Source organism: Tachypleus tridentatus, chromosome 6 (assembly GCF_004210375.1).
Source record: "Tachypleus tridentatus isolate NWPU-2018 chromosome 6, ASM421037v1, whole genome shotgun sequence".
Taxonomy (NCBI): Eukaryota; Metazoa; Arthropoda; class Merostomata; order Xiphosura; family Limulidae; genus Tachypleus; species Tachypleus tridentatus.
Genome location: NC_134830.1, coordinates 24,045,789 through 24,071,670, shown reverse-complemented (window position 1 = coordinate 24,071,670; position 25,882 = coordinate 24,045,789). Strand labels below are relative to the sequence as shown.

Below are 25,882 nucleotides of genomic sequence, written 5' to 3'. Positions count from 1 at the left end.
TATCTAATAATGTAACCAGAACTACTCTTTCAACACAATAAACAGACAGAAACATTTACAACATAATGAAATAATAAACTATCTAATAATGTAACCAGAACTACTCTTTCAACACAATAAACAGACAGAAACATTTACAACATAATGAAATAATAAACTATCTAATAATGTAACCAGAACTACTCTTTCAACACAATAAACAGACAGAAACATTTACAACATAATGAAATAATAAACTATCTAATAATGTAACCAGAACTACTCTTTCAACACAATAAACAGACAGAAACATTTACAACATAATGAAATAATAAACTATCTAATAATGTAACCAGAACTACTCTTTCAACACAATAAACAGACAGAAACATTTACAACATAATGAAATAATAAACTATCTAATAATGTAACCAGAACTACTCTTTCAACACAATAAACAGACAGAAACATTTACAACATAATGAAATAATAAACTATCTAATAATGTAACCAGAACTACTCTTTCAACACAATAAACAGACAGAAACATTTACAACATAATGAAATAATAAACTATCTAATAATGTAACCAGAACTACTCTTTCAACACAATAAACAGACAGAAACATTTACAACATAATGAAATAATAAACTATCTAATAATGTAACCAGAACTACTCTTTCAACACAATAAACAGACAGAAACATTTACAACATAATGAAATAATAAACTATCTAATAATGTAACCAGAACTACTCTTTCAACACAATAAACAGACAGAAACATTTACAACATAATGAAATAATAAACTATCTAATAATGTAACCAGAACTACTCTTTCAACACAATAAACAGACAGAAACATTTACAACATAATGAAATAATAAACTATCTAATAATGTAACCAGAACTACTCTTTCAACACAATAAACAGACAGAAACATTTACAACATAATGAAATAATAAACTATCTAATAATGTAACCAGAACTACTCTTTCAACACAATAAACAGACAGAAACATTTACAACATAATGAAATAATAAACTATCTAATAATGTAACCAGAACTACTCTTTCAACACAATAAACAGACAGAAACATTTACAACATAATGAAATAATAAACTATCTAATAATGTAACCAGAACTACTCTTTCAACACAATAAACAGACAGAAACATTTACAACATAATGAAATAATAAACTATCTAATAATGTAACCAGAACTACTCTTTCAACACAATAAACAGACAGAAACATTTACAACATAATGAAATAATAAACTATCTAATAATGTAACCAGAACTACTCTTTCAACACAATAAACAGACAGAAACATTTACAACATAATGAAATAATAAACTATCTAATAATGTAACCAGAACTACTCTTTCAACACAATAAACAGACAGAAACATTTACAACATAATGAAATAATAAACTATCTAATAATGTAACCAGAACTACTCTTTCAACACAATAAACAGACAGAAACATTTACAACATAATGAAATAATAAACTATCTAATAATGTAACCAGAACTACTCTTTCAACACAATAAACAGACAGAAACATTTACAACATAATGAAATAATAAACTATATAATAATGTAACCAGAACTACTCTTTCAACACAATAAACAGACAGAAACATTTACAACATAATGAACTAATAAACTATCTAATAATGTAACCAGAACTACTCTTTCAACACAATAAACAGACAGAAACATTTACAACATAATGAAATAATAAACTATCTAATAATGTAACCAGAACTACTCTTTCAACACAATAAACAGACAGAAACATTTACAACATAATGAAATAATAAACTATCTAATAATGTAACTAGAACTACTCTTTCAACACAATAAACAGACAGAAACATTTACAACATAATGAAATAATAAACTATCTAATAATGTAACCAGAACTACTCTTTCAACACAATAAACAGACAGAAACACTTACAACATAATGAAATAATAAACTATCTAATAATGTAACCAGAACTACTCTTTCAACACAATAAACAGACAGAAACATTTACAACATAATGAAATAATAAACTATCTAATAATGTAACTAGAACTACTCTTTCAACACAATAAACAGACAGAAACATTTACAACATAATGAAATAATAAACTATCTAATAATGTAACCAGAACTACTCTTTCAACACAATAAACAGACAGAAACATTTACAACATAATGAAATAATAAACTATGTAACCAGAACTACTCTTTCAACACAATAAACAGACATCATTTCCCGAGAATATTACAACAACCATTGGAAGAACAATCTGAAATTTTACTTCACTTAAAAATTATCTACACAAAACTCCAATACTTGTATCACAGCTTTCATTAAAACGTTATCGAATGTTATATATGAATACCGATTTTAACTAAATGGCCAACTTACACGAATTACTGTTACTAAAGAAACCGTTGCTATATCAAATATAATTTTAAAATTTCTTAGATGTCTCACCAGAGTAATGTTAAATGTTGCTATATAAAACAAACACAAAATATAATCTCGGGTCATGCAATCACAACTCACGTAAGAATAATGTGCAGTATTATATCATGAAACAGACCACAGAGAGACTTTTCATATTTTATTAAAAGTAACATTCAAACTATTTTGCGTTACAGCGTGTTATAGAGTATACAATCGAATACCTAACATCGTTTTAATTACAACAAATATTAAAATGTTACATTTTAAAGCAAACATTTCTTAAAACTTAAGTCCTTTTCCATGAGCTATCATCATATTTAAGTGAAATGTTACCCCATAAAACAAATTATTACAAACACTGTCTGGTCATTTCACTACATGTGTTATTAAATAAGGGTGAGCTACTCTAAGACGAACATTGTTTAGAGCTCCTAGTTTATTCCTTTACCAGGAATTTCATTAATGCAACACACACAAAAAAGAATGAACCAAGGACCTAAATTTTACGAATTTATTAAAGACAAGCTGAATGCCTGTTATATGAAGAGAAATGATTAATTTTTCCTTTTGAAATGATATATAAATAAATATTTTATGAATCTGATTTCCAAAAGGTAATTATAATATTGTAACAACATATTAAGAAAACAATTATCCCATTTCTAGCATTTACGCAAACGCAAACTAACGTGGCAGGGGTTTAGTTTAGAGAGAGAGAAATCAGAAGAGTTCTCTCTCCAACTGGGGTGTTCAGGAACGTTGTGGTTCCTCTTCGTCCCCTTACATGAGAAATTTTTAAAATATCCGTGGAATTTTTATTTATTTCTTTATAATATTTCAAAAATGGAGTGGGGTATTTGTGAGTGAGAGGAAGAACGGGAGAACTGTACGAGAGCAGCGAAAGTGAAGTGAGCCAGACCTTGGCTCGAGGACGGAGTACACTGGCGGCTGGCGAATTGATTTTTAAAATTTACTATGATTAGATACCCTATGACTGGGTAAACGGCCCTTTTCAGAATGAGACTGGGACCTACAGGTCCGATGCCAGAGATTTTGCTTTGGGGGGAAACGGGAGTACCCCGAGAAAACCCACTTTCACGGCCTGGGCGCCGAATAATCTACCCAGACCGTGCCCTGAAGTAGCTGGGAAGAAAGAGAAAAAAAACAACAAAAAATCTGATGAACTATGACGGTGGTATACACGGGAACTGTTAGCTGCGGTCTTGTAGATCGGGTGGTATCTTCGTCATGAACTTGTTTTCACACTTGAAGCCCATTGGTGCAAGTGAAAAACGTGGTCTAGGTGGTGGAACAACTGGCTGTTCTTCGGTGAGTTGTTCTTCGCTGGTCTGTGATGCTTTGTTTCTTCTTGAGATTTTAGTTTGAGTTTTCTGCGTGGAGGTAGTTTGTTTTTCAGTTTGAACTATTGCGTCGATGGATGTCTTGGTAGTTGTCTGAGTCTGGCTGGTTGCTAAATTCTGTGGAACTTGGATTGCAGTTTGGCATGATCTGTCTTCTTTCTTTCTTAGTTTGCTGGCACTTGGCGTGTTGCTGGCAGAGGGATTTGATGTCTCCTGGGTCGAGTTGTCTGTATCTGTGTTCGTGTTTTTTCTGGTTAGATCTGGACTCGGCGGTATTTTTGTAGTTTCTTGTTGGTAGTTGTTCGTTGGTTGTTTCTGATGTCTGGATGCTTTCTTTGACCAATTTTTGAAATGTCGTCGATGTGGGCGTTCGGCTCTGAAGTGGAATATGTGATAATAACAGCCGTCACGTAAAATACAGTCAGCACTGTACTTCGACGTTGTTACTATCTTCATAAAGTACGTCGGCAGGTTAGTCTTTTTTGAGAAAATTCGGTGGACAGCATACACATTGGCTTGGATTTGAGGTTCAATGGCTCGTTTGATTTCTTCTGGTTCTATTGATGGGTCGACGCCCCTGAGGAATATTGAGTAGAGACTGACTGGACTTTTGGTAGGGGAACACTTTACTTTAAATTCGGTGTTCCATGGTTGGCAGAGGTAAATTTGGTCTGCAGTAGTGGCTGAATGGATGAGGATTCCACCCCGGCGTAAAATTCGGGTCCTGGATGGTTCGATTGTTGCCCCTGGCTTGGCTCGGGCGATCAACATGGCGACTTGAAACGGCGTGAGGTTCAGCGGTAGGCCGTCGACGATTACCGGCGGCACTAACGGCCTGACTGGCGAGGATGACCGTTTCGTTCTAAATAGCATGTTGGCAGAGATATTGGCACGTCTGACTTGCTCGGTGACTAGCTCTGGACTCTGTCCCACTCTAACTAAAAGTATGATCAACTATCACGAGCCGGGAGATCCAAACTGCAGTGCGTCTGCTTTTACCTGGAGAATTGGCCAAACACGCCGTCTCCGAAGGGACCAAGTACACCAGTTCTAGCATTTAAGGAAAACAACAAATTTATGTATACTAGCCGATTCCCCGTGGCGCCAGTGCATTAGATCTGCGTGTGATGTATTCACGACATTAAATCTGCATCTTGAGAATGGATAAAGTTCGTTACGGGAAACGGAAAATTCGTGACCCCTATTGCAAGTCTACATGAACTCAGGATAATTATTTCGTGAAGTTGGGGATTGCACATCGTGAAATAAATAAGTTTTTTCCAGTATCATATAAGCAAGAGTTCCAATATAGTATGATGATTTGGTCGTCTTTTATCAGCATTGCTTACTTAAAATTTTAACTTCTGAATATTTTTAAGGTATGTTCAAATTTTCTTCTTGATACATCCTTATACATTGAGACACGCAAAGAATTGATTGTAAAAAACATATTCCTAATTGGTTAACTGTGTGATGGTAAATTCAATAAATGCTAGGGCAGGGGTGAAGAAAGGAGTTGCAAACTAGGCGAGCTTGACTAGACATAGATATTTTACAATTATAGCCTGAAAGTATAAAGTGCTGCTAAAAACAACTCCTGTATTATCAAAGGAGAGCCTGAGGCATGCTCTCCAGAAAATTAATATAATAAGTTACAGTTGCTATATAAGTAAGTATGAAAAAGTGAGGGTGCTAAAACACCCCTAATACCTCCAGTTTTGACGTCTCTGTGGAGCATTCTTTTTGGAAAGTCCTGGTTGTAGCCTTGTTAACTTAGTGAGTCGAAGAAGTGCTCTTTAAATTCGGCATTTTCAAAACTGATATATGCTGCGGGTAAAACATGTTGGTTATTATATAGAGAGTTGTAGTTGGTGGTTCTGATTGGACAAGACATGATGATGTTGTCTCAGTGCGTCTCTTTGATCATCAAGCAAACATAATGGTGAATCAGAACCACCAACTACAACTAATGATTATGATTTTTTATGCGCCAACATGGGGCTCGCGTCTGCCCGAATCGATTTTATTACACATTAGGATCTCTACCAAATCTAATAATGTGCTCAAGGCAGCGCATCGTCCATTTCATGTCTATATATGGCTGGAAGACTTTGAAAAGATCATCTTGCTTATCGGTCGGTACAGCAACAGTTGAAATATCGACGTGACAGACGGACAGCTTTTCGTCTTTATGTATTATACTACTAGTATACTACTACTACCTCCACTTCACTGTATACCCTAACCACAACTTTTATAATTAACTGAAAACGATGCATTTTGCGAAATAAAACTGGAACAACAAAGAGGCAGTGAAACGTTGGTAAATTCCTTTGAGAGCCAAACACAATTAAGATCACTGATGAGATAAATTTATGGCATATTCATACAATAATTATTGGTAAAAATCAGATTAACAGCTTCTAATACATGGGAAAGCCAGTGCATATCGACATCACTAACAAGGGATTTTATGGTTCCCAGTAAAAAAAAATTAACCTAATATTTTTGTTATTCTACGCACTGAAATTATAAAATGAAATGTATAGACAACAAAACTGGAAGAAAATAATCAAATGTTTACTTCTTAACAAGTTTATATATTTTTTGTTCTTATTAATTTCAAAACTCAAAAGAAATTTGTCTTAGTGTGGCCAAGTAATTAGCGTGTCAGATTATGTATTTATGGGTCAACTGTACTACATTTCTCATGGATACTATAAAGGTAGCGGTCAAATCTCACTATTCGGTCACACAAGTGTAGCCTAAAGATTAATAGCTCATTAAGTGCCTTCAATTTAGTTTGTAAGTTGAAGATTAGTGACGGCTACCGTAAGTGAGCTTTTATTGGCTTTGTGTGAATAATAACTGGAAACAAAGAATGAAAATACATCATACAATATTGTATAAAAATACACTTCTGCAATACCACAAAGCTTATATGTAAATCATACAATATTGTATAAAAATACACTTCTGCAATACCACAAAGCTTATATGCAATATTCCAAATAAAAGTAAATATATTTGTTAAACAACTTATTCAAACATTCTGTATCGATGTTCCTTAAAAAATAAAAATATTTTCAGTTCATTATTATGTGGCCCGGCATGGCCAGATGGTTAAGGTACTCTACTCGTAATCTGAGGTTCGAATCTCAATCACACCAAACATGCTTGACCTTTCCGTCGTGGGGCGTTATAATGTGACAGTCAACCCCACTATTCGTTGGTAAAAGAGTAGCCCAAGAGTTGGCAGTGGACAGTGATGACTAGCTGCCTTCCCTCTAGTCTTACGCTGCTAAATTGGGAACGGCTAGCGCAGACAATACTCGAGTAGCTTGGTACGAAATTCAAAACAAACTAAACGATTATTATGTACAATACCAACTGTGTGCTTTTCATGCTGAAGAAAAATACATTTCTAAACGTAATTACCGATATTTAATAAGAAAGCTGTTATTCCATTTAGTAATAATTATATCATGCACTACTAGAAATTTTAGTAACTGAAACTACACTAAGAAGGCTATAAACTATTTCAACTTTGACTTCTCAACTTTCATGATTCACTTGTATCTATGTACAAGTGCTAACTGACAGAAACTTTCTATCAGAGCAAGTTGTCTACACAGATTAGAACTAGCAATCAAACTTGGCTAATTGAATATAATATTTGTATTATTATGATGTTATAATGATAAGCGAACGTTGTTTTATCATTTGGCTATCTCCACTAATAGTGTAAGGTTTGGCTACAAACCCAATAATACCTACGATGTACAGTAACAGTTACTTTTTAATAAAAGTGACGTCAAAGAATAATAAGTGACAATATATTAAACGGCTCCGACAATGTAACTTTAGAACTGCTTGACGTCTAAGATAGATTGTTGCAACCCATGCGACTGTATAATAATAGAGTTGGGTAGCAGACCAGTAGAGACAGTCCAGAAAAAATAAGTTTTGTAGATGAAACAATAATAAATAAAAATTAAAGTAACAACCAACTCTACACGATATAAGAAGTATATTGTTACTTTAAAATATAACTCAGTTACATATATATAAAATATTTTTTTTCTTAAGATCGATGTTGTTTGTTTGTTTTGAATTTCACACAAAGCTACACGAGGGCTATCTGCGCTAACCGTCCCTAATTTAGCAGTGTAAGACTAGAGGGAAGGCAGCTAGTCATCACCACCCACCGCCAACTCTTGGGCTACTCTTTTACCAACGAATAGTGGGATTGACCGTCGCATTATAACGCCTCCACGGCTGAAAGGGCAAGCACGTTTGGTGGGACGTGGATTCGAGCCCTCGACCCTCACATTGTGAATCAAGCGCCACCTAGCAATATGTCTGTAGTAGGTAATATTTAGCTATAATACATTTTTATGTAAGAAAGTACAATATTGGTTTTATCAAAATAAACTTGAAGTCAGTGGCTGTAAGCTAGATCAAACATACACTCGTAATATAATGTGTTATTGATACCCTACCATAGATAATTATTCTCGTAAGCTCATCCAACATTTACAACATTCAAAACGTTTATTTGATGCTACTGTCCTCGTTCATCATTGAAACAGAAAGACATCTTGGAGAATTGTAATCTTTATTTTGTAAACACGATATTGTTTCGAAGTTAAAAGAGAGTAAACACCTTTTTATATTTTTAGCTTAACAAACCTATATTTTTTAGGGGATCTACAAAAAGTTCATTTTCGCATTCCTAGCTGGATCAACTTATTGTCTGGATGGAAAATTATGAAAACGAGCCTCTACTATTTAAAAACATCTCAGTCCAAAGTTTGATACCTCCACTAGTATCACCCAAGAGGAATAATTCTACCGATGTGTATGTAGTTATTAAGTTTTTATAATTAAAGTATGCAAAAACGAAGGGAAAATCGTTATACGAGGTACAAATATGATTGTCGATGACGGAAATAGAACGATTAAAAGCGAAAACTGGGGCTCTGATTATGTTGCTTTAAGCCTAAAGTTGGTGACTGCTAAGTTTAATTTAGCACACATAAAATATCCTCCCAGTGGCACAGCGCTATGTCTTTTTATTATTTTGTGTGAGTATTTGTCCAGTAAGTCTGATTTTGTTTGTACCAGTTAAGTATTACATATTTACGTCCAATTATTTCAAATTTCACCTGGATTAATAAATGAACCTTGAGATAGTGAAATAATTCGATAATTTAATTATTATTATGAGACTACGCTTTGGTCTCGTTGTCACGATGTTCAGACTTAGACTTAGGCTCAAGCTGGATTTAGTCAGTATAAGCTTTTGTGGTTTAATGGATTAGAGAATGATTAATAATTTGAAGTTATTTATTTGTTTAAAAGGTTTATGATGCAAAAGCAACAGGATTTAAAAACAGCATTTGTGTATAAAGGACTTTTAGCTGTTAACAGTATAGAGTAATAAAAAGTCTTAAATACATAGCTTGATACTGATTAACAAGGCTAAATCTATTTTTTAATTAAAAATTAAGAAAACGGATAATTTGTTCGTTTGCAGGTAAGCACAAAGCTACGCAACGGGTTATCTGTGCTCTGTCCGTCAAAAGTATCAAAACCCGGTTTCTAGCGTTTTAAGCCCGTAGATACAGCGCTGTGTCACTGGGTGACAATAAAATGAACTATTGCTAAATTAATCTGAGTTATTGATGTTAACCCTATTCTAGAGTAAGGAAAACAGTGATGAGTATGTGTTTGTGTGTGTTTTCTTATAGCAAAGCTACATCGAGCTATCTGCTGAATCCACAGAGAGAGGAATCGAGCACCTAATTTTGGAGTTATAAATCCATAGACTTACCGCTGTACCAGCGGGGGACAATAGTGATGGCACACACATCAGATTTTGATAATTATTAACTTTATCGAGTAGAAAGGTTTTCGGTGAAATGTATGTAGGATATTTACATCCAGTAACTCATATTTTAACCAAAGCAATAATATTTATATTCCAAAATTAGTGTAAAAAGTCTTATTACAAATACATTTTGTTTATTAGAGCCATATTCGTGTATTTTTGTTACATCATAGTTTTGTTCTTTGATGCAGTTTAAATATCACTTTGTTATGAAAAAAGAGCGTAAAACTCAGGATATTTTTGCATAATTTAAACTAATCTGGTAAGTATTTGCTTAGTTCTATGGTTGTGTCATGGATTATATGTGTCTCATTAATTATAATATAACCAACCGCTTAAGAAAATACTAGAAACTTTTTTTCTCTAATTCTATACAGTATCAAAACACTTGTGGACAAAACAGTTAGCATTTTAAGAAATCTTTAAAAATACACTGGGTAAGTTTCATGGTTACCTATCCTATTTAAAGTTGACATTTTTAATAGATTTGTTATCTTATTTAATAAAAACGTTATAGGCATTGGGTAAATCTTACAGTTACCCTACTGCCGAGTTAAGTTTAATAACATATTTGTGTCTTATTTGATAAAACTGACATCAGTAATTGACTTTCCATAATCTCAGTCTTTGTAAACACTTCTAATTTTAGTTACATATGTAAATAACAGTGGAAGATTAGTACAGCTCGTGAAAAGTTATAAATATACTCACGTAACGAAGAATTTCCGTCTGTTTCTTAATAGCATCTTGAAACAACTGGATTTTACTAACATCCTGCAAATATGTAACCATTTTAAGTTGTAGCTTTCAATACATAAGAAAAACAATTATAATTTGGAAAGTACTAGATTAAACACATTTTTTTTTTTTTTTTATATTAACTTCAATAGTCTTCTGCGCATGCTTGAACTGAGGTTACAGTATTGTTCCAAGAAAACCTAAACAAATTATGTATCTCACAACGGCTGGTATGGGTATTAACGCTTTTATTGATAAACAGAGAACAACGTTTCGACCTTCCCAGGTCATTTTCAGGTTAACAAAGATGACCCAGGAAGGTCGAAACGTTGTTCTCTGCTTATCAATAAAAGCGTTAATACCCATACCAGCCGTTCTGATATTCATTTTTATTTCAAGTGGGTTTCTCGTCATTAAGAACTAAATAATTCCTCTTTCTATCTGACGCATTTTTACAAGTATTGAAATTAACATACTAAACACTTGTTTCGATTTGTTTAGTAAAATGAAATAATAAAAACTAAGACAAATATGAAATGTAATATATGTTTTTATATTACTTCAGTTTGAAGTGTTTGTAGTTAAGCACAAAATTATACAATGGTTTATCAGTGCTCTGATCTCAATAGGTATCTAAACCTTGTTTCTGGCGCTGTAAGTTTGCAGATATGCCGCTGTGCCACTGGGGGCGCTTTCGATCACATTCGAACATCAATAGCTAAATTTACCATCTTAATTTCTTATAATGTGTTATTAATAAATTATCTAATGTTATCTATTGTTCATTCAATGTTTTATAAAGTGTGATGTCACAATCAGTATATGTGGAATAAATTTCAGTGCATATTATCAACATAAGTCTGTTTTATTCCAACAATAACCTCTATACATATGCACACAAATTACTACCATACCGTGTTCGCATGAAATGTCTATACAATTCTGATTTTCCTATTCAGTAACGCCACTTATTATTCTTCCGTTTGTTTGTTTATTTTTGAATTTCGCGCAAAGCTACTGGAGGGCTATCTGTGCTAGCCATCCCTAATTTAGCAGTGTAAGACCAGAGGGAAGACAGCTAGTCATCACCACCCACCACCAACTCTTGGGCTACTCTTTTACAACGAATAGGGGGATTGATCGTTATATTATAACGCCCCCACAGCTGAAAGGGCGAGCATTTTTGGTATGACAGGAATTATTTTTCTGAACGGATTGGTAAGATACAGTAACATTATACAACTGCAACTGTAAAGAAAATTCCACAGTTAAAATGTTTATATCCTGTCAAAATACTTTTCTTGAAAGAACTTGCTTCACGAGACGCACCTCGAGAATCATAAGTTTCGCCTCACAGCTTGAACGTGAACAGGTTAAAAAAAACAAAACCGTCACAAAATGTGGTATTTATTATTCATACCAAGTTTTTCTAGAATCTATAAATATTATATATTTATTTTGCAGTGTAATAAACAGATATTGCTTCGCTATCCACAAATGTTCCAGTTGAAGATGAAATGGGTTGTTTTGAAAACAGCCATGATATATGTGGGACTTATACAATTAATTTTGTTTATGGTCAAATTTAAATCGGAAAAATCGTGTAGAAATATGAAATTTGTAATCACGGAATTAGCCCTTTGTGTAGCCTTGTGGTTAATAACTGGATGGACAGTTTGTGATATTTGACTGTCTGCCATTTTTTGTCATGTTTTGTCCGATTGTTGGTGTATATAAAGGAAAAAGAAGAAAGGAAAGCAACACCCAGTGAGTTTTTGTCCATTTATGGACCTAGTTTCACCAGATCACCTGATACTATTGATTACAGGAAGAAATTTATTAAGTAATAGTAATCTAACACCTTAGATAACTTATAAAACAAAGTTTGAGTTTCAAATACAGTATGTCTGTGGGCAGAGCACAAATAGCCCTTTATGTAGCCTTGTGCTTAATAACTGGATGGACAGTTTGTGATATTTGACAAGTCTGTCATTTTTCTTACATACAGTAATGATAGTACATTTAGCTATGGTGAAACAGGTGAGTTTTAAGTGGTTGGACAAGGGTAATATGAGGAACAAAAGGTCTGGAGCCCAGCATGACAGGTATAGACTTTCTAAATAAAGATACTTTGTATGGCCATATTAACACTTATCATTTTGGAAAATGTCTCTTATGTTGCATTGATGGTGATTTAATTTATTTAACTAATAACATGGTGGCATAAATATATTCCTCAGGTACTATTACATTGGGTTTTAGGTCTGTATTTTATAAATCATACAAGCAATAATATCAGCATTAAACATCAGTTTACCACCACGATCAATGATAAACTTACTGACATGCGAAAGAACTTGTTGTAAAAACGAAATTCAGTCCTTACGTCTCGATGGAACTCAAAATAAAACTCATACAAAACTTGGTCTGTTTCATCATGACTGTGTACACACCTCGTCCCTGCTAAACTAAACTCAAAATAAAACTCATACAAAACTTGGTCTGTTCCATAATGACTGTGTACACACCTCGTCCCTGCTAAACTAAACTCAAAATAAAACTCATACAAAACTTGGTCTGTTTCATCATGACTGTGTACACACCTCGTCCCTGCTAAACTAAACTCAAAATAAAACTCATACAAAACTTGGTCTGTTTCATCATGACTGTGTACACACCTCGTCCCTGCTAAACTAAACTCAAAATAAAACTCATACAAAACTTGGTCTGTTTCATCATGACTGTGTACACACCTCGTCCCTGCTAAACTAAACTCAAAATAAAACTCATACAAAACTTGGTCTGTTTCATAATGACTGTGTACACACCTCGTCCCTGCTAAACTAAACTCAAAATAAAACTCATACAAAACTTGGTCTGTTTCATAATGACTGTGTACACACCTCGTCCCTGCTAAACTAAACTGAAAATAAAACTCATACAAAACTTGGTCTGTTTCATAATGACTGTGTACACACCTCGTCCCTGCTAAACTAAACTCAAAATAAAACTCATACAAAACTTGGTCTGTTTCATCATGACTGTGTACACACCTCGTCCCTGCTAAACTAAACTCAAAATAAAACTCATACAAAACTTGGTCTGTTTCATCATGACTGTGTACACACCTCGTCCCTGCTAAACTAAACTCAAAATAAAACTCATACAAAACTTGGTCTGTTTCATAATGACTGTGTACACACCTCGTCCCTGCTAAACAAACTTCTGATTTCCAAGTTCACTGAGACAAACTTGGAATCAATGGATTAACTAACCTCTTTGATATTGCTTCGCTATTCACAAATGTTCCAGTTGAAGATGAAATGGGTTGTTTTGAAAACAGTTTATTAGAGAGTAAGAAATTTTCTTAGTTAGAGATTAGTGAAATTATTAAGCTAACCATCGAGTGTGTGTGTGTGTAACTCATATTTTAAACTAGGCAATAAGTTTTAACAGATTAAAGTTTAGCTATAGTAGTTTACTTATCCCTTTTACACGAGTTATTTATTTTCGTATTCAAAGTTAATACGATTAATACTTCTGAAGTAAAACCTTTGGTTAAGTTAAGGTATGTAGATGTCACGTTTTCGATGTGACGGAGTGTCGTTGAAACATTAATAAATATAAAAACACCTCAGTTGGATTGGTCCTATTATTGAATTTACACTATAGATGGGGAACAGAGAATCAATTGAAGTCTTTAGACATGCTCGTTAAGCAGGGTAAAGGAAGTCTCGATGTTTGCTTAGAGAAAACCGTTTTCTGTGTCTGTTTTGAATTTCGCGCAAAACTACACGAGGGCTATCTGCGCAAGCCATCTTAAATTTTGCAGTGTAAGACTAGAGGGATGGCAGGCAGTCACCACCATCCACTGCTAACTCCTGGGCTACTTTTTTACCAACGAATAGTAGGATTGAACGTTATAATGTTACGACCAATCCCATTATTCGTTGGTAAAAGAGTAACCCAAGAGTTGGCGGTGGATGGTGATGACTAGATGCCTTCCCTCTAGTATTACACTGCTAAATTAGGGACGGCTAGCGCTGATAGCCCTCGTGTAGTTTTGCGCGAAATTTAAAAAAGGCCAAAGTTAATTTATTTGAAACATATATAGCTAGAGATAAAGGATATAGTCCTTATAATTTTGACATGCTGTAAACATGAAACATAACAAGACATTTAAAATGCCATCATGTACAAAGTTAAAGAGCAAGGATCATGTTGATAACACTGAGTTTCTTTGTCACATGTTCAAGATTTGTCAACCTAAATTGGCAACATATTAAAAAAAATACATCGAGTGTATTGTAACATTTACTCTGTGCTGTAAACTAAATAATTTTCTCACGGGAATAAGAGAGAAAACAAGTAGTTGATATATGTGGGACTTATACAATTAATTTTGTTTATGGTCAAATTTAAATCGGAAAAAACGTGTAGAAATATGAAATTTGTAATCACGGAATAAAAAAAAATTCAGTAGCTAAACATAAATTATTTAGCAGAATACTGGTTTGCACATATCACTGTATAGACAGTAGTAACATCAAACTGATAAACCAAGGTAAGTTGAAATTTGAACTAAATATTAAAGAAACAACAAACATACAACAGGAAAACAGGGGTCACTGTGTTTGTTGATCACTCTTTGTCTTTCTTCACTTCATGTTTCTGTTTGCAGTAGCTGTATTACAGTTGTCAAAGGTAGTTTTATTGATTATAGTTTATTGTGGTTAATGTCTCTGTGCCTCGCGTTATCTCTGACAACCAGCAATTTTGTTATGTTTACAAACCGTACCAACTCGTTCATTTTGATACTAGTTTCGTCAGCAACTTTAATTACCCAACATATACATATATTGGCACATTTCTTGTTCGTTTTTAATAGAGATTTCAGTCGTTAAAATTGTTTTGTTTTCACTGAACACAAATGCAACACTAATGGAAGGTTTTTTGCCCTTTATTTGATTCCTGTTGTCACGTCACTTCCTAGCACGTTGTTGATGAACTAAAGCAGTCTGGTGTTAAGAATGTTCTTATTTTCTCCATTCTTTTAACATTATGTTTGATTTTGCCTGATTATGGTTTCCACAATGATCATTCTCTTACTGGAGCAGATCTTGTTCGTGTTTATGGGTTTTGTTTTTGTTTTATTTTGAATTTCGCGCAGAGCTACTCGAAGGCTATCTGCGCTAGCCGTTCCTAATTTAGCAGTGTAAGACTAGAGGATAGGCAGCTAGTCTGCACCGCCCACCGCCAACTCTTGGGTTACTCTTTAACCAACGAATAGTGGGATTGATTGTATCATTATAACGCCCCCACAGCTGAAAGGGCGAGCATGTTTGGTGCGACGGGGATTCGAACCAGTGACCCTCATATTACGGGTCTAGCCTCTCTTAATAATCAGGACCGTCAGTTGAACATTTTTCAATAAATACTCGTAGTTCGCCTGTTATTTCTTCTTTTCTTACTCAGTATAGACTAAATAAATTTCACCTGCCTCGTAATTAACATAATAAATATAAAATAAATCAAAATTACAATTTTTCTCCTTTCTACAATTATTTCAAACTGTAGCAGGAAACATTTCTTAACCCTGTACAGCTGTTTATTAATACTAAAATGTACGTGAAAATAAATCAAGTATTACACTAACCAAGTTACATATAGCTCGTTGTACTCGTGAGCTGTTAGCCGTAGCGAGAAAACCTCGTAAAAATTATTATTATATTTATTTGTTACTTATTTCACCTTCCTTAGCCTGAAAGTTTCCAAGTGTCACATTCTAGTTACTTTTATAATAATAAATAAAGGGAAGATAAGTAAAACAAGAAATGTGTCGCTCACCTGTGTAGTTTTTATTGTTTTTTGCTGTCGATTGTCCTTCTATCTTAACCCTACTATCTTTACATCAACGCTACTAGTCCAGAAAATATTTTTTTGAAGTAAATAATAGAGGGAATCATTTCATTTAAACAGCTGAGAAACTTGTCTTTCTGTGAGAAATGTTCTGGCTCTCTAATCACGTGACATGAGCACTTACAAATTCGACTTTAACTCCCATTATGTTCTCGTGGGAGGTGAATTCCCTTTAGCAGAATTGTCAGTTATCTGTAACATCACGTGCTATAAAACATATACCAGTCAATCTGTTGGACTTTTAAGTTATTTATTGGTTATACATTTAATGGGTGGTAACCTCAGAAAAATATATTCAAGAAACCTTAAAAAATAAGTGAGCCAGGATTGCGATCTACTTCACTCATAGCCCTTTCAGCCATGGGAGCGTTATAATGTGATGGCCAATCCCACTATTCATTGGTAAAAAACTAGCCCAAGAGTTGGCGATGGGTGGTGATGACTAGCTGCCTTCCCTCTTGTCTTATACTGCTAAATTAGGAACGGCTAGCGCAGATAGCCCTCGTGTAGCTTTGCAAGAAATTCAAAAAACAAACTTTACTAATAAATTTACGTATTCACTTCTTAGAGAGGTGTTGCTGTTAGTTATACAAAATAGATTATACACGTAATAAAAATAATGTACATATTTTGTTCCAAATAATTATTTTAACGAACTCTTCCGTAACATAAGCATTATATTCTAATAATTAGACATAATTATGTACATTAATTAATATACACAGATTCAAACTTTTCAAATACTAAATAAATACTTAGTTCTTAAAGTACTTGCATTTAATAAAACATTCTATTTTGACACTATTATCAGATTTGATTCTATGCAATAGGTGTTTTGAGTATCTATTTTGTTTATTTCCAAATGAAACATTACAAGTTTTGTTTTACCTGCAGTAACTTTCACGTTATCCTCGTATTTACAAACTATTAAAATTTCTCTAATAGAAGGATTGTTTGTTTGTTTTGGAATTTCGCACAAAGCTACTCAAGGGCTATCTGTGCTAGCCGTCCCTAATTTAGCAGTGTAAGACCAGAGGGAAGGCAGCTAGTCATCACCACCCACCGCCAACTCTTGGGCTACTCTTTTACCAACGAATAGTGGGATTGACCGTCAAATTATAACGCCTCCACGGCTGGGAGGGCGAGCATGTTTGGCGCGACTCGGGCGCGAACCCGCGACCCTCAGATTACGAAGTGCACGCCTTAACGCGCTAGGCCATGCCAGGCCTGTAATAAAAGGAACGTTTAACGAAGCTACAACAATACATATCACAAGTGAACTTCAGCTTTAGAACAATCCGTGGTAAGATTTCAAATGCTTTATAGACAACACTGACATGAAGAAACATCTGCATATTACAAAGCAATATCCTTCACATATTAGTTCAGTTTCAAACGTTATTAGCAACTTTTCTCGTGAAACGATTTGTACAAACGTTATAATAAAAATACCGACTGAAACAATATTCATTGTAATAAAAACACACAAACACAATGTCGCTATTGATTACGTCTTGTAAAATAACGAGAATATTTCTATTTGTTTGTTTTACCGAGGACTTCCATAATGTGTCATTTGTGCTCTGTTCACTGCAGGGAGTCGAACCTCGGATTCTAGCGTTGTAAGTCCGTAAATATACTGCTGACCCACCGAAATACAAATAAATTTCTCGATTCCCAATTGCATTGTCCTTGTAGTGGGTTAGTTGTAAGTTTCTGAACTAACTAAACTAGAATCCCGGGTTCCATTCTAGGCGATGGTCAAAACTCGCACAGTTTATGAAGCTTTGAGCTAATAAATGAACAAGCAGTGAGTGTATTGTACACAAAAAATATCGCTATTTTACTTATAACAAGTATGAACAAATGAAAGCTACCAGAATGCTAATGTACAGACTCTTATATTATGTTTGTAAGACCAAACTACGCATATAATTGTTCCAACTGTTAGGATACTCACCTGATTTTCATCGCACATTGCTTGTGACCACTTCAAAGCTTCTATTGTTGCTGCTCTAATATTGTCAACACGACCAAGATGAAATGCACGAAGACTAGCACTTTCGTAAGTGGACACAAGTTTTCGGTGTACTCTGTAATAAGGAACAATCATAATCAACATTAACATGTCAAATATTCGCTATCAACTTGTGGTTTGTTTTGTTTTGAATTTCGCGCAAAGTTACACGAGGGCTATCTGCGCTAGCCGTCCCTAATTTTCCAGTGTACGACTAGAGGGAAGACAGCTAGCCATTACCACCCACCGCCAACTCTCGTGCTACTCTTTTACCAACAAAAAACTGGGACTGACCGTCGCATTATAACACCTTCACGGCTGATAGGGCAAGCATGTTTGGTGTGATGGGGATATGAACCTGCGACCCTCAGATTACGAGTCGAGTGCTTTAACCACCCGGCCATGCTAGGCCACCAACTTGTATAATGATCGAGCAATTTAGTCTTTACTTTCTAAACAAGACTTGAGGAGCTGGAATGTCCGTAAAGTTCACAGTTTCTACAAGTACAATTATTTGCAAAAAATTAATGAACTCGTTTTAAAATTTCTCCGACTGTAAAAAAGTCACTAATCTTTCTGTATAATTTATTCTAGTAAAATGAACTAAAACCGGTCAATACATATTCGAGTACCCGGACACATTTGATGAACTATTTATACAATGCCTTCGATTAAAGTTACCCGGAAGCGTGTGTGTTAGGGTGTTTTCGTTACAGCAAAGTCACATCGGGCTATTTGCTGATTCCACAGAGAGGAATCGAATAATTGATTTTAGCGTTGTAAATCCGTAGATTTACCGCTGTACCAGCGGGGGGAATCCTCAGAAGCCGTCATTAAACTATCTTTATAATGTTTTACGATACATGGAACCAGTCCATACACTTTCATCTATTATCTCTTCCAGCAAAATTACTCGAAAGCAGTCAATAAACTTTCTACAATTAAACACTGGTATCAAGTTTGTATGAATTATTTTTGTCCAATATGATAATCTGTAGTTTTCGCGACACAAATTAACTAAGTATTTCTCATACATTTTCCTAGATTATACATATTTCATCTAAGGGATACCAAAAAGATTTGTAATCTAAGATATTGATGTATATTGAGAGGAAGTCATTGACAAGCCATAAGATTATTACATTTTTAGTTTTGTTTGTAGGTCCCAAGTTGTTATTCTAGACAAGACAAACTAGTTGTTGGACTTGTTGGATGGCAGGACACTACCAGACCATAGCTATCAGAAAACAACGAAAGCGAACGTACCTTAGCCAACCTGTTAAAGATAATTGGTACACGTGGTCATGTGATCAAGTTAGATGCTTACGTATACCAAAATATATTTGTGTTCATGTGCGGGTGAAGTGTGGCACACATGTATGAAACCTTAGACCAAATAATTCATGTTTTATCCAACACACGGTAAATCAACCATAGAGGAAACAGATCGAAATATATTCTCAAGACGACTGGTATGGGTATTAAAACTTTAATTAAAATAAAATACAGAACAACGTTTCAACTTTAATAGATCATATTCAGGTCGAAACGTTGTTCTGTATTTTATTTAATTAAAGTTTACATACCTATACCAGCCGTCTTGAAAATACAAAGGTTGTTTTCTATCTATTTCGTGATGACGAGAAACACTTGAAAATACATTTTTACTTCAAGTGTGTGTCTCGTCATCACGAAATAGATCGAAAGCAACCTATTTGATGAATACACTGAGATAATGAAGACAAGTATGAATACTCGTGTGACCTATACTCATGACAGAAGTAGCGAGATTGTTCCTTTCATTAGTATTAAGAATGAATAATTGAATTTTTAAATTGTAAAGACCTCCAGTACTGAGTTTTTCCAGAAGAAATTAAAGTAATTTAGTTTATTATTAAGTTTACACGTGCAAGTAATCACGGTTTGAACCGAGTTGTGAATGTGTTGATCTTTCGTTTTAATTTCAAGGTACTGAAACACAAATGACGAATAAACTGTCTGTGTTATTGTTCTAATAATCAACTACCATAGTTAGCACCTGATTATTCGACTACTTTTTCTTCCAGAATAATTATAAATTTTACGTTGTGTGAATTATCTTCTATTTAGTTTACAAATTTACTTGAACTATATTTGTGGCTATGTAATATTAAATAAATAATTTATAATGTTATTAGTTATTAGTAACTGTTTGGTTAATTACTGTAATAATTTGTGAAGTCGATAAAACAAATGTGGTTAATTTGATCTATACGAGAGGGCGCTTTGATCTTATTAAGGGAAAAATTATTTTTAGGGCAATGGTTTTGAGCTTTTTCAGAACAGAGGAGTTTTAGGGTTTCACTTGAAATGAATAGGGGATAAATAGCCAGTATTTCTAGCAAGTGATTTTCCAGAAGTTTTGGTTTCAGGAAAAAGAACTGTGATTGTTAACTTGAGTTTAAGTTACTTAAACTATTCTCTCGACATACCTCGAAAATAAAAATAATACAGGAAGTATCTTAAACTTAAGGAAGGTATACTTACAAAGAAGAAGAAAGTCCATTTTTGTCTGGATAGGTTTACATGGTTTATCATGACAATACATCAACCATAAATAAACATATTTAGTCATAGGATGCTGTTGAATGTAGTGAGACTGAATCTACCAGAAATGAACGAAAATATTTGTACGTAATTATGCCTGTTCCTTGAAATAGATTTGTTTAATGAATATGTACTAATGATATAGGATAGGCAGCAAGTTATTAAAAGTGAAAACAAATATTATCTTACGCCTGTCCTGTGAAAGTGGGTTTTCTCGGGGCACTCCTGTTTCCCCCCACATCCAAATATCAGACATTGGATCTTTAGATCCCAGACAAGACTATCGTCCAGCCCTGAATCGGGTCGTTTTGTGTTGATATTTACTTTGACATCTGCTTGTCTGGCTCTGGTCTGGCTCACTTCTTCAGTGTCGCCTTTGTTTAGCTCTTCCTGACCCGACAATTTTATAATGTCCCATCGCACTTCATACCTCAAACAAGTAAAAATTAAATACATACAAAGTTTCAAGTACAGTTAAATAACATCTCACGTGAGAGGAACCACAACGTTCCTGATCACCCCAGTAGGGGAATTGTTGAAACTTCTCTCTCCATAAACTAAACCCCTGACAAGTCCGTTTGCGTTTTGTATCTTACACCTGTGTCCCATCGTGGGACAGTGTTTATGGACTTACAACACTAAAATCCGAGGTTTGATTCCGTGTGGTAAATACAACAGATATTTCAACGTGGCTTTGCCATAAAACAAACTCACGAACCTAAATCGGTTGTTACTGTAGCCTAATTCATTTGGCATATGGATACTCAATGAATATTTAATTTTCTTTCTTGCTTACAAAGTGCCTGGAGCAACAGTATTAATCTGAAAAAGGCCTTCTTGGAGCCTCAAAACATCTGCTGCAAACATCCCTGGCAGTATAGGCTACATCAAAATTGCTAGAGTTCAGATATCGTTACAAGAAGCTGGTACAAATGCGTGTGGTAGACACGTGACATTTGTTTAATGTTGAAGGGTAAAGCTTTGGACAAAAGATACGACCCGTTATCCCATAGACAGTGAAGAAGTCCATCAGCCTTGAGTATCAACAGAAGAATAAAGAAGTGAAGTCCATACTTAAAGACAAAACTTTTGCACCAACCAGGGATACATTACGGTCACCTACCATTTTATTGATGAAAACTGAAGTATGAGAAGGGTAGTTTTGGTTACCAGACATATGCTAGAATGTCACACAGAAAATAAAACAGCAAACATAATACAGTCAATAACAAAATAATCTCAAATGAGAGAGATAGTGTTGGATCACATAAATAATGCTTCAAATATAAAAGTAACTGTACGAGTGCTTGGAGACGTAGATGTTTCGGGCATACATCATAACTCGCCATCTAAAAAGAAATGACTCGTGACAGCATCAAGGAATTTTTACGTGCGTGTAGAAACTTTCTTACAAACCTTCATAACTTGTCTTTGGCCACGTTAAGGCCATAGAAATGATAAGCAGCAACGACATGGAAAGAAGAGACTGAATGTATAATACTCACTGGGATAACACTTACTTCGTGATAAAAAGACTGTTTCCCAAAAGCTAGTCTTATATATTCTTGACAAACATTATTACAAAGCGAGACATTGCAAACTAACTGGAAGTTCCAGAATAATTGTGGCTAACTGCTGGATATCTCTGCACGTGATGTTGCTACAGTAAAGATGAATGTGACCTAACTGTACTCTTGGTAGTTTCTATCTAATGATCAGTGGTGTTATCTGCAAGAGTCTTCAACTGCTGGCTTAAGATTAAGAACCACTGGCAACTTCAAGGAAATTTCTACAGCTTATCTGGGAAGGCAACTTACTATGGGAACGTCGAAAGTATTCTGCTACGTAGCAGAACAGCGGTCCAAAGACAATGTTTTGGCCTAGTGGAAACGCAACCATTACAAGTTTGCAAAGATTACTCTCCAAGGAAGGAAGATGCTATGTGGACCAATCAATCTCTGTACCATTTGAGAGACTTTTTTCCAGCTGCGGGCTACACTATTGAAAAGGATGGAGCACCATTGGAAGCAGATACAGTAAATATAATCTTGTTCCTTAAAGTAAAACAAGGCACTCTTGTGGGCTTTGTTGGGACAGCCAGAGATTAAAACCTGGATCAGATTAAACTTGAAACAAAGGCTATGGACATAAACGTACATTAAGCTCCAAGTTTTACTGTTACAGACCCTTCACTGCCCAAACTCTGCAAACTGTCTGGGACTTTTATATCTTTTCATACGAGTATACACATAGTGTTTAATATTTAATGTGTACGTTGAGAGTTTCTACATTACCAATTAGATACGTACCTGTATAAAAACATTCATCGGTGAAATATAACAAAACCAGTGAGCACATTTAGTCGTTCATTATTTAATGAGTAATGGTGTGTGTGTTTGTTTGTTTTTGAATTTCGCGCAAAGCTACACTAGGGCTATCTGCGCTAGCCGTCCCTAATTTAGCAGTATAAGACTACAGGGAAGGCAGCTAGTCATCACCACCCACCGCTAACTCTTGGGCTATTCTTTTACCAACGAATAGTGGGATTGACCGCCACATTCTAACGCCCCCACGGTTGCAAGGGCGAGCATGTTTGTTACGACCGGGATTCGAATCCGCGACTCTCGGATTAGGAGTCGAGTGCCTTAACCACCTGGTCATGCCGAGCCTGATTTGTGATTTATGAAGTTGCAATTGTGTTTTTAAGGTTTATTTTATTTATAATTAAAATTAAAGTTACATATATTGTATATTGTATATAATATATTTTATATTGTTTCTTGGGAAACAGCACGAAACATAAAATGTAAGGGATACAACTGTCTGAGACAGACAGTAATGTATGATATTTATATCATTACTATCCTAATACCGAGATTTCATTTGAATTTCGATTTTCACAGCTCGCTTTGATAAATAACAAATGAAGTTTACTTCTTACATTAACACAGACAACAGAGAAATTTGTTCATACTTACTTGTAGTAAGTAAGTTGAAGTGCCAACTGAATGTAAACATCAGGACTGATCTTGTTACTTTTTATAAACTCTTTACCGTAGTCGCTGAATCGTAGGATATACAGATCCAGGTCACTAACAAGTCTAAAATATGAATATATCATTAGTAACAAGTTGTTTGTATGCATATAGAAATCATTACAATATTATATCATTAGTAACAAGTTGTTTGTATGCATTTAGAATTCATTACAATATTACTCACCACATATATTAGAATGTTGCTAAATACATGGTTAAAACAAACAAGTTCATAATTCACGGAAGTCATGGGTTTAGTCTGTTTTGAATTTTGCGCAAAGCTACTCGAGGGCTATCTGCGCTAGCCGTCCCTAATTTAGCAGTGTAAGTAAGACTAGAGGGAAGGCAGCTAGTTATCACCACCCACCGCCAACACTTGGTCTACTCTTTTACTAACGAATGGTGGGATTGATCGTAACGTTATAACGCCCCCACGGCTGAAAGGGCGAGCATGTTTGGTGCGACCGGAATTTGAACCCGCGACCCTCAGATTACGAGTCGAACACCTTAACCCACCTGACCATGCTGGGCCCAAGTATAAAGGGGTATGAACGAGTTAATTGGGGCCCTAATGAGTGTGTGTGTTTTCTTATAGCAAAGCCACATCGGGCTATCTGCTGAGCCCATCGAGGGGAATTGAACCCCTGATTTTAGCGTTGTAAATACGTAGACTTACCGCTGTACTAGCGGAGAGCAGAGCCCTAATGAAAACAAATTTCTTATAATCTATTTGACTGAAGTTAAGCACAAAGCCAAACAATGGGCTATTTATGCGCTGCCTACCACGGTATCTAAACCAGATTTCTAGCATTGTAAGTCTCCAGATATGCCGCTGGGGGAGGCTTGTAGTCTAATTTAAGGTATTATATACGCGTATTATAATTAAATGAAATTTGTAATAAAAATGAAAAGATACTAATCTCTGTTCGTATGTTTGAAAATACCATTTTTACATTATAGGAATGCTAAGTTAAACTATAAAACGCAAGCCTATGTTAGGAAGATAACTTTAGATACATGCATTCCGCAAACTCAACATTTAAACCAAATAATACTCATGATAAACTCTTCAACAAATGAAACGTATGAATACACTTATCGTAAACAAAACAGTATAAACTATAAAGTAATTATGTATCTCAAAAATATTTTGTATACTGCAGGAGTGACATGAAATGAGTCCATCGGACTGAAAAAAAAATGATTTTAAGAGTCCAAACAAAATATTTAAAAAAAATAAAGCCTCAGTTACTTTGATATGTTCCGATAAATTAGAAAATTGTTAATTTTTAAATAAACCGTAATTACGAGAGTAAGATATGCATATAGATGGCGCTGCGACACACAGTGGGAAATAGTATTTCTTTTTAAGAGCATGTTGGGTCAACAGTTTTGGCTGTACGTAACCATGGAAATGGCTGATCGGAATATAAATCCTGAGGTTTATGATTTTCATCCTGTTTCTGTGATTAGGCGCTGCAAGTTTGCGGACTGTGAGATAAAGGGGATATCCCACTATTCGGTTGGGCAATAGTAGTCAAAGCGCGAGCGGTCAGTACAGTTAACTACTGTCTGTTCTATAATCTATCAGTAGAAAATTAGAAATAGCTGTTTCAAAACACAAAAGTACCGTTTCGATACATAGAAACGTAAGTTTAAAAGCACACTGCAGTTGTTACCCATTGGATCAGTGATAAATTTACAAACAATATTGAAATACGGGATTCGATTTCTGGTAGAAATATTTTGAGTATATGCTAGTCGATTATAATCGCTAGATAATAAAATATAAAGTTTTTATATATTACAATTAATAACAATAAAAATTTTAACAAACATTTAAACAAATTTAATTGGTTACATTTCGATATTC

At 34.7% G+C, this 25,882-nt stretch overlaps 1 protein-coding gene across 1 annotated transcript in view; it reads right to left on the bottom strand.

Annotated features, from left to right (window-relative positions):
- LOC143252102 (choline O-acetyltransferase-like) overlaps nucleotides 1–25,882 on the bottom strand; it is a 278,304-nt gene that overhangs the window by 16,267 nt on the left and 236,155 nt on the right. Inside the window, 3 exon segments of the mRNA XM_076503733.1 lie at nucleotides 10,423–10,485; nucleotides 18,329–18,461; nucleotides 23,950–24,072. Of these exon segments, the coding sequence (XP_076359848.1) occupies nucleotides 10,423–10,485; nucleotides 18,329–18,461; nucleotides 23,950–24,072 (319 nt within the window).